We start from the raw sequence: 12,465 nt of genomic DNA on the forward strand, positions 1-12,465 counted from the left end.
TCAGTTTCGTAACATCTTTCCTTCGACCCAATCTCCTTTATGATTCCTACACCATTGGGGTGAGGGAATTTGATGCACTGGTGGAAAGTTGAAGCTACACCTAGAATCCCATGTAGCCAAGGTCGACCAATTAACGCATTGTAGGGTGATTCTACATCAACGACACAGAAGATTTCAGAAGATATTCCCTTCAATGGAATTCGCATAGTAACCTCCCCTTTAGGCTTGTTAGCAGTACCATTAAAACCATATATCTTATATGTTGATGGTATAAGATCATCATCTCTTCCACCCATGGTTTTATAAGTATGATAAAATAAGATGTTCACAGAGCTTCCAGTATCGACTAGAATTCTATTGATTGCCCATGAATCTTCAGCTTCATCATCCTCATCTTCTTTCGGTTTTGGATTAATTTCTAATTTTATTACCAATGGATTGTCATGCACCTCTTCTCCTTCGGGAATTTCTTCTGCAGTAAAAGAAATGATCTGTTTCTGCCATTCCTCTAGTGGCGAGATTTTCGCAATATTCATAATTTCTCTTCCATCATTATCTCTTGCGAACACTCTACTCAAAACATTATCATGAAAATCTTCAATTGTCTTATATGAATGTACGATAGAGTGACAGAATAGATTTTTTGCTTTTGCACCAACTTCTATGAAGAATGTTTCTTTCTTTTTCATCGTATTCACTTTGTGATGTTCTGGTGGTGGTGGTAATGGTTGAGATTGGATGCCCTACCAGAAAGTCGTTTAGTTTTCCTTGATCTATCATTCTCAAAATAATTCTTTACATTTCTGCAATCATTTGTGGTATGTCCATGAAAATGATGATAAGAACAAAATTCATGACTTCTGTGGTTTGGAGGTGGTTCCGTTCCCATGTTCCACGGTGTTGGTAATTTTCCATCAAATTATAGCTTCCCATATCTTCTCCACACTTGCATTTAGAGGTGGCATCTTGATTTCTTCCCATATTACCTTGTGACTTCCTTGTCCTTTATTATAGTTTTGTCTTTGACCTCCATAAGTTTCTTGCGGTTGATCGAGCCTTTGAATCTTGTTATTTCCTCCACGATTGTAGAAATTTCTTTCTCTTTCATACTCTTCTTGATCTCGGCTCCCCATAGCTACCAATTTCTTGATTGTTACTTGTCACCTTCTCTTGTTGTACTTGCGAAGTATTCGCCACTGTGTTTATTAGCTTGGGTAATAAGCTTGCATTCGTTGTTTGTGAGCTGGTGTTCGCAACTGGATATGATTCCATTTCATTTTTCCTTTCCTCTAGAGCAATGTATTCTTCTTGAAGTTCTCGCAATTCAGTCATTGTAATCGTATTCTTGACTCTGAAAATTTGGACATACAATAGGTTTGTTGCAAACATAGCATTGATAAATGATAATATGAGATATCTCTCATCTACACGGCCAGCCATTTCGCTACACATAGTTCTCCATCTTTTAGTCAAGTGTTTCAAACTTTCGCCAATCCTTTGTTTTAATCCAAACACATCTTCTATACCAGGTCGTGAGGAATTATTACTTATATATGCTCCCAAGAATGTAGTCTGCAAATGATTGAAGGAGGTTATTGTATTCTTTGGTAAACCTTCAAACCATTTTAACGCTTCTCCTGTTAAGCTGGATGCGAAATATTTGCACAATACCGCATCATGATTTTCCCATTGTAACATGCACCTCACATAGGCTTTAATGTGCTGAATTGCACAAGTTGTTCCATCAAAATGCTGGTTAATGCGGGCAAATTGCATTTCGGTGGTATTCCTCCTAATTGTACTTCCCTTGTAAATGGAGTTTTCGCAGCTTCTTCTATTGCTTCATCCAATTGTCTTCTACCTACTTCTCCTCTGTTATTTAGCATTCCTCTCATTTCTTCTAATTCTTTCAAGATTTGTTTATTTACACCTGAATCTTGATCCATTGGTCTCTTTAATTTTGCTTCTCTTCTTCTGCGTTCACGTCTATCTTCTCTTGCGAAATTTTGCATCTCTTCTTCATTATCCTCATCTCGTCTTCTTCTGCGATTCTCTTCCTCATCTCTATCTTGAATTCGCAAATGATGATGTCTTTCATTTTCCCCTCCATAATTTTGTTCATTTCTTATCAATTCAATTCGCTGTCTTTCAGCCATTCTTTTTACTCTATCATACTCCTCATTGAGATTATCGTTATTCCGGTTTTGTGTACGCCTTCTTTCTCGATTGTCATGATTGTTCTGGCGAATTGTCTCCTGAAGCTCTTGTTCTTCCATTTCCGCTCTCAATCTTTCACGTTCGCAGATTAAACGTGCTTGTTCAGCATAATGTCTTTCAATTTCTTCTTCAATTGTCTGTTGATTTATTTGAGTTTCTTTCACATGTAAAGTTCTTCTTCCTTCCTCTTGATTTCCTTCGCCATCTTGGTTATTTTTTCCCTGATTTTTCCCGTTCTCTTGATTTCCTCCAATTTGCCCATCATCAAAAGTTTCATTTTGTGAAACGTAACGATCATCAATTCTTTCTCTATTTTCGCGATATTCTTCATTAGGATTTGATATTTCTTCTTGAATATTGTTTCCATCATTGATTGTGGGTGAATTACGCCTCATTTCTCTTCTAGTCGCTCTTGAATATGATTTCATAATACCTATCGATCTTCTATTCTGTAGTCTTATATTCTCCATCCTTAATTCGTGATTTTTCCTTGTTAAATTTGCACGCTCTTCTGCTTCAGCTCTTCTTTCTTCATGTATTCTTCCTCTCAATGTTTCTAACGCTCCAATTTCCTCACCTCCATGAATTATTCCTTCATCTGCTTCTTGATTTCTCTCTTCATGTCTATAATTTCTGTTTTGTTGATCCTCTTCTATTTCTTCTGCTGAATTTGATCGCCAAGTGTGTATGCTCACCCTTTCATAATCTGTATTCCTCTCTTGAACTAGTGTTTGTTGAATTGGCGGTTGAATTTGATTTTCTCTATTATTTCTAAATCTAGTAGATTCTCCCATTTCACTTCTTTCTCTTCCGGCAATTCTTTTGCTTCTTCTAATAGTAGTCGGTTGTTCGGATGTATTTCTTCTTCTAGTCATTTCTTCAATGTTAACAGTATTGCAAGAAATTATGAAAAATTATTAATTAATTACTTTAAATTTTCACAAATCTCAATATCAATCTTTAGCTTTTTCTAGAATAATCTTCAACTCCTCCCTATTTCTAGCGCCATTATGTAGTATTGCAAGATGTAGGATCAGAATCTCGAAATGACAATGTTTCAGCGAAATTATCAGTGACACAATACAATAGCGTCGCAGAACAATTTCAGAAATGATAAAATAAATGACGTCAGCCAAGATCACGAGAAAGATATGATAATCCTGCGAAAATTAGAGAGTTTGCGAAATTAACATTTGTAAGGTTGCGAGAATGTCGCAAACCATACCCGAAAATAAGGGACAGATTAGCTGTCATCCACTATGTATTTCCTTATAAATAGTCGTTTGAATTGTAAAGAGGGGAGAGGTTTTTCTGAGTAAGAATCAAGTAAAGAAGAGAGAGAAAAAGTTCAGAGCAGAGATCATTTTTGAGTTATTTATATTTTCTTGTAAGAACATCCAAAGATCAATCAATAAAATTAAGAATATAAACCTAAAATGAGTTGATCAATGATGAAATTACATGAAGAGTGTAGTGTAGGATTTCCTGCAACTACAAACACGATGCGATCCTCTCATCGAATTTCAAAAGGCCGAATATAACTGTCAATTAATGATTTTCTCATTTTGTCAACAATCGAGCTAGGTTGAGCTTCTCTCATTTCAAACACGCTTTCAATGACAAAAAGCTCAGTCTAGCAAAAAAAAAATTTTTTTGGATTTATTTTTATTTAATCTATTTTGAAATCTTAGCTTTAAATTACAAGAGAATTACAAATCAGAAAGACTATCTTCTGGTAAGAAATTGGTCGGAAGCCTAGCAACAAGCTGAACTCCTACACCTTTTTGAATAAACACTTAACCTATGAAAAAGAAACTCTCCGACTCGAACATTTGCATCATGGCTAGCAATATAGTTTTGCAAGCGTTTCAGAAAGACTTTCTTTTTTGATAAAAAGAAAGTCTTGGATTAACTATTTAAGTTGAAACTGTCTCTTGCGAGGAGGCTACAATATCTGTAGGAAAATTACTAAAGAAAGTTATATTTATAGATGTGTCTCTAACAGATGTTGCAACTGCATCAGCTATATGATTATCCCTCCTACTTACAAAAGAAAAGTTACAATGCAAGAACCTAAGCTTAAATGTTTTATTTTTTTTAGGATGCTTCTGTTTTCTTGTTGAATCAGAAGAACATCATATGTAATTGATTGAATGACGAGATTTGCATCAGCCGCTATAAAAATCTTCATCATCTGCTTTTCCTTCGCCCATACTAAAGCTTCACGTATGGCCATGCATTCACCAGATTCCGGACCCAAAACTCCGTTTGCGATGCTCCCTCTGATTCCTTTGCAGCTTCCTGTATTTGTTCGTAAAACAATGCCAGTTCCAACCTTATTAGTATCATGACAAAAAGAAGCATCAACATTAATTTTGAAAACATCAGGCAAAGGTGGTGTCTACTGAGAAATCATGATAGAATTCAAATTACTGTTAATAGTGCAAGGTTCAGGCGGATGAGAATTCAGGTGATAATGAATTTTGTGCATGGAGTTAATAGGGTTAAGAGAGATTCCCTGAAATGCTGCGTCACATCTGTCTTTCCAGATGACCCATGCACTTATCATCAAAGTGTAAAGCAATTTCTCCTCAGAATATGATTGTTTCCTAAGAACCAACTTTCCACCCATTCCAAAACACTATTACACCTATTTTGAACTTAATATATGTCCACATTGACTAACCTCCAAACTTTTCTTGCATGGTCACATGAAAATATTAAATGTTCTATAGTTTCCTCACTTCTTCCACATATGGATCACCGAGTGTCAATACTATCATTATGAAAGTACAACTTATATCTGGTGTTGTGCAGTTCTCTAATGTACATTTCTAAGCCAAAAACTTGATCCTATGTGCAGTGCCTGTCTTCTTATTTTGGATATTTCTTCCATTTACCTGAACATCTGAAGGACTCATAGTAAGATGCTTATAGGTACCTTTTACAGAAAACTTCCCATCTTTTGCTGGTATCCAAATCATGATATCGTCCTTAGTGATATCTAGAAATAAACTTTAAATCTTTTGAGAAGTATTATCATCAAATAATTGGTGAAGAAGATCAGTGTTCTAGTTATTGGAATTTGGAAGTATAAGCTCCTCAACATCTTGATAGAATCTGAAGAGATCATTACTTGGAGAAGCAGGAGAGTCCATGCCAGTCTAACAAAACCATATATAATATAACTAGGTAACCATTAAAAAATTTGTGCCCAAGCAGTCTCCGGTTGGACCTAACTAACCGCATCAGTGTTTTTTTCTTCTAAGTGACCCATGCACAAATTAGCAATTGGATTGGTTGACTATAATTTTTTTTTTCTTCTTTGTAACTCAACTATCGACAATAATTTGCGGCAATGTCAAATGAATCGAGACTTTCCAAAGAAATCTGTAAATAATTTGGTTAGTTATTCATACAATTAACCACACCCTTTTGTATACTCGGGGTTTATCCCCATTTTCAAAACATAGAGGAGAAATATACCAGTTTGATACCCTTCTCATGGAACAAGCTTTTGGAAAGGTTTATGTGGTCAGACTACAAGTTTCCCGAATGAATATTGTCTCGTTAGCTCATGCAACTCTAAATCAGATATAAATTCAAAAAGCATGATGTTTGATTTCTCAAAGAACCTTTAAACAGAAGAAACTAATGAGTCTTCTGCTCATATATTGCCATAGGCATTGAGTCTAAGAGATTGTGTGGGAAATTTATCATTACATTATCAACACATAAACTGAATCCAAGAATTTTGGAATTCTAATATATCCGAGGATTCATACACCCGTTGGAAAGATTAATAGAAACTCAAAACATAACCTCTCCAAGCATATTTGAAAAGACGTGGCAAAAAAAAAAGAAAACTAGGCATAAAGTACAATAAGGCTCTCGAGGAAACCTACAGTCGTTTCCTTCCTTTAACGAAATAAACTCTGGTACTAGTTTGACCATCGTACGAGTGATATCGAGCCCTTTAAACTATCAATATAATTCAAACATCATGAAAGTACTTGTGGAGCCTGTAGAAGAAGCTCTTCAAAGTCACACAATCTGGGTCAATAATCATCAATATAATTCTAAGAGAAAACAAGGTAATCATAGAAAACCTGTTGATAAAAGCAAGTACGCTGTTGGAATTGTGGTATTTTTGGTAACTTTTTAAATGAGTGCAATAAAAATATAATAATAATTCTTATAGCAATGAAAACTTGACAGAAAGTCAAGAACAAGAGTCTGAAAACTTATTGTTAGCCTGTTATCCACCTGAGGAACAAATTCCAAATAAATGGTACTTAGATACTGGTTTCAATAACCATATGTGTGGAAAAAAAGAAGTTATTTACTGATCTAGATGAATCTACAAGATCAACAGTCAAGTTTGGAAACAACACTACTATTCCAGTCACGGGAAAAGGAAAAATAGGTATCATACTTAAGAATGGTACAAAAGATACATAATGGATGTATTTTATGTACCTGGTCTTCATCAAAACTTATTAAGTATGTGACAACTTTCAGAGAGAGGCTATTCCATGAACACCTTTAATGGTATCTGCACCATTCATGATCAAAGAAGAAGATTGATTGCTAGAGTTGTTATGATTAAGAACAGATTGTTTCCTTTGAATATATATGTAATATCAACATGAGATTTTTTATAGTACTTCAGTTGATAAAGATTCATGGTTATGGCACAAGATATTTGGTCATGTGAATTTTAACAGTCTACAAGCCTTGGAAAGAAAAAAGATGGTGTCAGGTTTACCTTTCATTAGAACTACTGAAGCAATATGTGAAGATTTCATATTTGGGAAACATGCATCATAGAGATCCTTTTCCTATAGGAAAAAAAACTAGAGCACAAAAGGAACTAGAACTAATTCATAGTGATTTATGTGGTCCCATTGAAGCTTCTCGCGCTAGCAATAGATATTTCATCACTTTCATAGATGATTTTAGTAAGAAAGCATGGGTATACTTGTTAAAGGAAAAGAGTGAAGCATTCAAGGCTTTCAAGAGATTTAAAGCATATGCTGAAAATCAAAGTGGAGATAAAATAAAAGTACTACAAACTGATAGTGGAACAAAATATACTATTGTAGACATTTTCATGAATGATTGTGGTATTCAACATCAACTGACTGCAAGATATACACCACAACAGAATGGTGTAGCTGAAAGGAAGAATAAGACTATAATGGAGATAGTTCGAACAATGAGAAGAGAAAAGAATTTTCCAAAAAATTATTAGGGGGGAAGCATTGGACTGTGATGTTTATTTATCGACCAGATGTCCAACAAGAAGCTTGTGTGATGTAACTCCTAAAGAAGCTTGGAGAGGAAGAAAACCTAGTGTAAGAAACCTTAGAGTGTTGGGGTGTATAACATATGCTCATATACCTGATCTACTTCGAAAGAAACTTGATGATAAAAGTGAAAAGTGTATCTTTACTGGACACAATACTGCAACTAAAGGATATAAATTGTTGAATCCTAAGAAAGGAAAGTTGGTTATTAGCAGATATGTGACATTTGATGAAGATTCAGAATGGGATTGGAATACTGAGAAGACTGTTAACGATGAAATAATAATAACTGATGAAGATCAAAAAGAATTTGAAGATGATATGGAAGAAAATCAACCAACTGAAGAAAATCCAACAATACAAGAAGAAACATCATCTAGACTTGTTTGCAATCAATCTTTGCCAACACGTTTAAATGATTATGTTCTAAATAATGAAGCAGACAATGAAGACGACTTAGTGAACTTTGCACTGTTTGGAGATTGTGATCCAGTAAGATTTGAAGAAGCATCTAAAGATCAAGGATGGATAAAAGCTATGAATGAAGAAATTATCAAGCAATTAATAGAAAAAAATAAAACTTGGAAGCTTACTACACTTCCACAAGGAAAGAAAGTTATTGTGTAAAATGGGTCTTTAAAACAAAGTATAAACCTGATGGTTAAGTTGAGCGCCTAAAGGAAACACTTGTGGTCAAAGGATATAAACAAAAACCAGTTATTGACTACTTTGAAGTATTTGCACCTGTAGCTAGACTTGATATTGTTAGTTTGATAATTACTTTAGCTGCCAAAACAGTTGGAAAATTTATCAAATGGATGTCAAGTCAGCCTTTTAAAATGGCATACTTGAGGAAGAAGTTTATGTTGAACAACCTCTAGGTTACATCATGGCATGAAAAGAAGATAATGTATTAAGATTGAACAAAGCATTATATAGTTTGATGCAAGCACCACGTTCTTGGTATACAAGAATTGATAACTATTTTTTGAAGAAAGCTTTTAATAAGTGTCCACATGAACATACTTTATATATGAAAGCTGATTCTCGTGGCAATCAGTCATCTACATATAGTTTTTTTTATATATAAATGACCTTATTTTTACTGGAAGTAGTTCTAAAATGATACAAGAATTCGGGGAGGATATGATTCAAGAATTTGAGATGACTGACTTAGGTTTAATGTCATACTTTCTTGGAATTGAAGTATTACAAACAAAGAAAGGAATTTTTGTATCACAACAAAAGTATGCAGAAGGAATATTAGAATGTTTCAAAATAGATAATTGTAAACCAATTTTGACATCAGTAGAAGAAATATTGAAGCTGGTGAAAGAAGGAACAAGAGAGCTTGTAGATTCAACAAATTTCAAGTGTCTTGTTAGAAGCCTCAGATATTATGTATGCAGTTGGGTTGGTTATTAGATTTATGGAAACACCACAACAATGATATTTACAAGCTGCAAAACGTATTCTGAGATATGTTAGAGGGACAACCAATCTAGGAATACTCTATACATCTTCAGAGAAACCAGAACTAGTTGGTTACACTGCTAGTGATTGGGAAGATACAGAAGGAAGAAAGAGCACTCCTGGTTATACTTTTCATATGGTAACTAGTTTTTTCTCTTGGTCATCAAAGAAACAACAAGTAGTTACATTATCCAAAACAGAAGCAGAATGTATAGCTAATTGCAACTGTGCTACACAAATTGTATGGTTAATAATGACATTAAATTCACTCTTTCAGGAACAAAAGACACCAACAACAATAGTCTGTGATAACAAGTCTACAATTTCACTGACCAAGAATCATGTGCTACATGGGAGGAGTAAGCACATTGATATTAAGTATCAGTATATTAGAGAACTTGTCGACAACAAGGAGATTCTTGTGGAATTTTGTGAGAGTGAAGAACAAGTAGCAGATATCTTCACCAAGGAATTGAAGTCTAATACTTACATTTAGTTGAGAGGAAAGCTTGGAATGATTAGTAAAGACTATCTTGGTTTAAGAGAGGATGTTGAAGGATAAACCAAGATAGTGAGTATAAGACTGTATGGATCAACAAGGATAGTTGACACAGTTTGAGTGGATCAACAAAAATAGCTGATACATCTTTAGTGGTCCTACAAATAGAGTTTACACGGTGGATTTAGCTTGGACATAAAGTAAACTTTTGAAGGAAGTTATTCTGGTTTTAAAATTTGTTTGCATTAGAGTTTTTTAGAAGAGTCAGAGTTTTATCTTTGTTAGGAAAGTTTATTTTGAATAGACGTCAAGTTTGTTTAGCTATAAATAGGTTGTTGAGCCATGAGTATTCTTATATAATGAGAAGTAGTTTATTAGAATCTCTTCTTTCACTTCTTTTCTAAAATCTTTAGTATCAGATTTTCTACATATATATAACGGGTTTTCTTATTTTGTGCATCCATGCACAAAATAAGAGCCAATGATTGACATTGGAAATGATAAACAATAAATTAGCAATAGGATCGGATGACTAACAACTTTTGACTAAACTTTTGCAGCAATATCAAATGAATCGAGACTTTCCAAAGACTTCCATAATAATTTGGTTAGTTAAACTTGCAATTAAACTTATAATTTGGTCATTCCCGTTTTCAAAAAAGAGTGGAGAAACGCGCCAGTTTGATCGATGATATCCTTCTCCTGGAAATAGCTTTTGTAAAGGTTTATGTGGTCAGACTACAAGTTTTCCGAGTGAATGTTGTTTCTCGTCAAATTTATTTACAAGGTTTGGAAATAGCTTTTGCGGCAATGTTGTCCCGTTAGCTCATGCGGCTCTAAATCAGATATAAATTCAAAAAGCATGATGTTTGATTTGTCAAAGAACCTTTAAACAGAAGAAACTAAGAGATTGTGTGGGAAATTTATCATTACATTATCGTACACCCGTTCCAAGCATATTGGAAACACAAAATTGGTCAATTAACCCAATAATGATAATTTCTGGGTGAAAAAGACATGTAAAAAAATTTGATACCGTTTAAATGGATGAGAATGTAAAAATAGCCAGGATGTAAACAATTTTATCTTACCCATTTACAAATATTTTTCTTATTTTTAATTTACATCATGATGCATCCAGTTCCACCCTCGCTATTTTTTAGGTTTAAGCCAGGATGAATCCAGATTTATTCTTGATATTTTTTTGGTATCCATTTCACCCATACTAACTTTTACTCGTCCATTAAAACCATTTTTTAAAAATATTTGGCCAATTGACACAATTTCCGAAAACACAAAAGACGTGAAGAAAAAAAAAAAAGAACAACAGGCATGAAGTACATTAAGGCTCTTGAGGATACCTACAGTCTTTCCCTTCCGTTAAGCAACAACTGATCAGGTACTACTTTGACCTTCGTACCAGTGATGTCAAGCCCTTTTAACCATCTCAATGCTTCAATTCCTTTAGGCAAATCTTCGAGGTTGGGACATGAGTGCAATCTAAGCGTCATCAATCTTTCAAGACCACTGATAGAGTTTGGTAATCTACTCACCTTTGTATGTGAAATGTTAAGGCTCAATAGATCTTTCAAAGATCCAATATTTTCAGGCAACCCTTCAAAATTTGTGCAATTAGAGACATCTAATGCTCGCAAGTTTTGGAGACTAGCAACTGAAGTAGGTAATATTTTTATTCCTGTATGTGAAAGATTAAGGCTCCGTAGATCTTTCAAAGCTTCGACATTTTCAGGTAAACCTTCAAAATTTGTGCAATTGGAGACATCCAATGTTCGCAAGTTCTGGAGACTAGTGACTGAAATAGGCAATACTTTTATTCCTGTGTATGAAATATCAAGGTGTCTTAAGCTTCTCATTGATCCAGTCCCTTCAGGAAGTTTGGAAAGGGAGGTGCAGCGGTTTAATACCAACGTTTGCAAATTATAGAGACTATTGACAGACTGATCATCCAATACATCAAGATTCTGACTGCTCGAAAGGTTAAGATATCTTAAATGTCTCAACTTTGAAAGCGAAGCCGGTACTTTCTGAATCGTCGAACCACTCAAGTATAATACGCGCAAATTCCTTTTCCGGAAAACGTTTTGAATCTTATCGCAGTCTCCTACTTCAAGGGCAACTAATGAGCGTAATCTATCTTTATAAATACTAACCTCTGGAAACCTTCTCGGCATATCTTCATTAAAAACTAAATGCAAACGTCGAATTTCAGAAAAACTTACTACCTCGTTGGCTCTTAAAGTTGAGCACCCAGCATTTCCAGCAACAGTACGTGCTACATAATGCACAAGATGGTTCAGCTTACACTTCTGAGTGTTAGCCAAGTTATCCTTATTTTCTGCACTTTGGAATAAAGAGTCAGACAGCAACTTGTTAAATCATTTCCAATATCTTCCATTGAAATTTCCATCTCTCTTTCTCTACTGGATGGTACAAGAAAGCCATCGGCCATCCATAATTGAATTATCTCTTCTCTATCGATCTCGTAACCTCTGGGAAATATAGAACAGTAAGAAAAGCATTGTTGTAAAGCTGATGATGGCAGACGGTCGTAACTTAACTTTATTATTGGATATATGTTCTTATGAAATTCTGCATTGTCTGTAATTTCGCCTCCATGAATTAGAGCCTTCCTTTCTTCTGTTTCATAGCACAAAGTGATGCCCATAACTTTGGCAGCAAGTGGTAGTCCGCAACATGTCTTGCTATTTCCTTCCCTATGTTCACCATATTTGCATTCTCCAGTACCCCGCCACGAGAAAATGCCTTTTCTTTGATAATTGACCAGCACTCATCTGTTGATATGATGCAGGGCATACTACAATTCCAGAAGATTCCGCTTAGAGGTTTGGCTTCCATGGTTTCCTAGTTTCAGTCTTTCTTATTTTTAGGATTCTTTTAGATTTCCTTTTAGTTTTCTGTTTCGTAATTTAGTTATTCTTCAAGCCT

General features: G+C 34.7%; 1 protein-coding gene across 1 annotated transcript; it reads right to left on the reverse strand.

Annotated features, from left to right (window-relative positions):
* Positions 1-10,859: 10,859 nt before the first annotated feature.
* LOC113359610 (putative disease resistance protein RGA3) lies at positions 10,860-12,184 on the reverse strand. The gene is made up of 2 exons (XM_026603215.1): positions 11,881-12,184; positions 10,860-11,791 (listed from the first exon to the last, which is right to left on the reverse strand). Exons 1-2 carry the CDS (start codon positions 12,182-12,184, stop codon positions 10,860-10,862), a joined length of 1,236 nt encoding a protein of 411 aa, XP_026459000.1.
* Positions 12,185-12,465: the final 281 nt, after the last annotated feature.

This window comes from Papaver somniferum, chromosome 3, assembly GCF_003573695.1.
Source record: "Papaver somniferum cultivar HN1 chromosome 3, ASM357369v1, whole genome shotgun sequence".
Taxonomy (NCBI): domain Eukaryota; kingdom Viridiplantae; phylum Streptophyta; class Magnoliopsida; order Ranunculales; family Papaveraceae; genus Papaver; species Papaver somniferum.

Bases quoted from the DNA above. Each gene is read 5' to 3' on its own strand.
- LOC113359610 (XM_026603215.1), bottom strand. From the start codon at position 12,184: ATGGGCATCACTTTGTGCTATGAAACAGAAGAAAGGAAGGCTCTAATT. The intron at 11,792-11,880 runs GTCTGACTCTTT...TGCATTATGTAG, and splicing joins AAATGATTTAACAAGTTGCT to CACGTACTGTTGCTGGAAAT.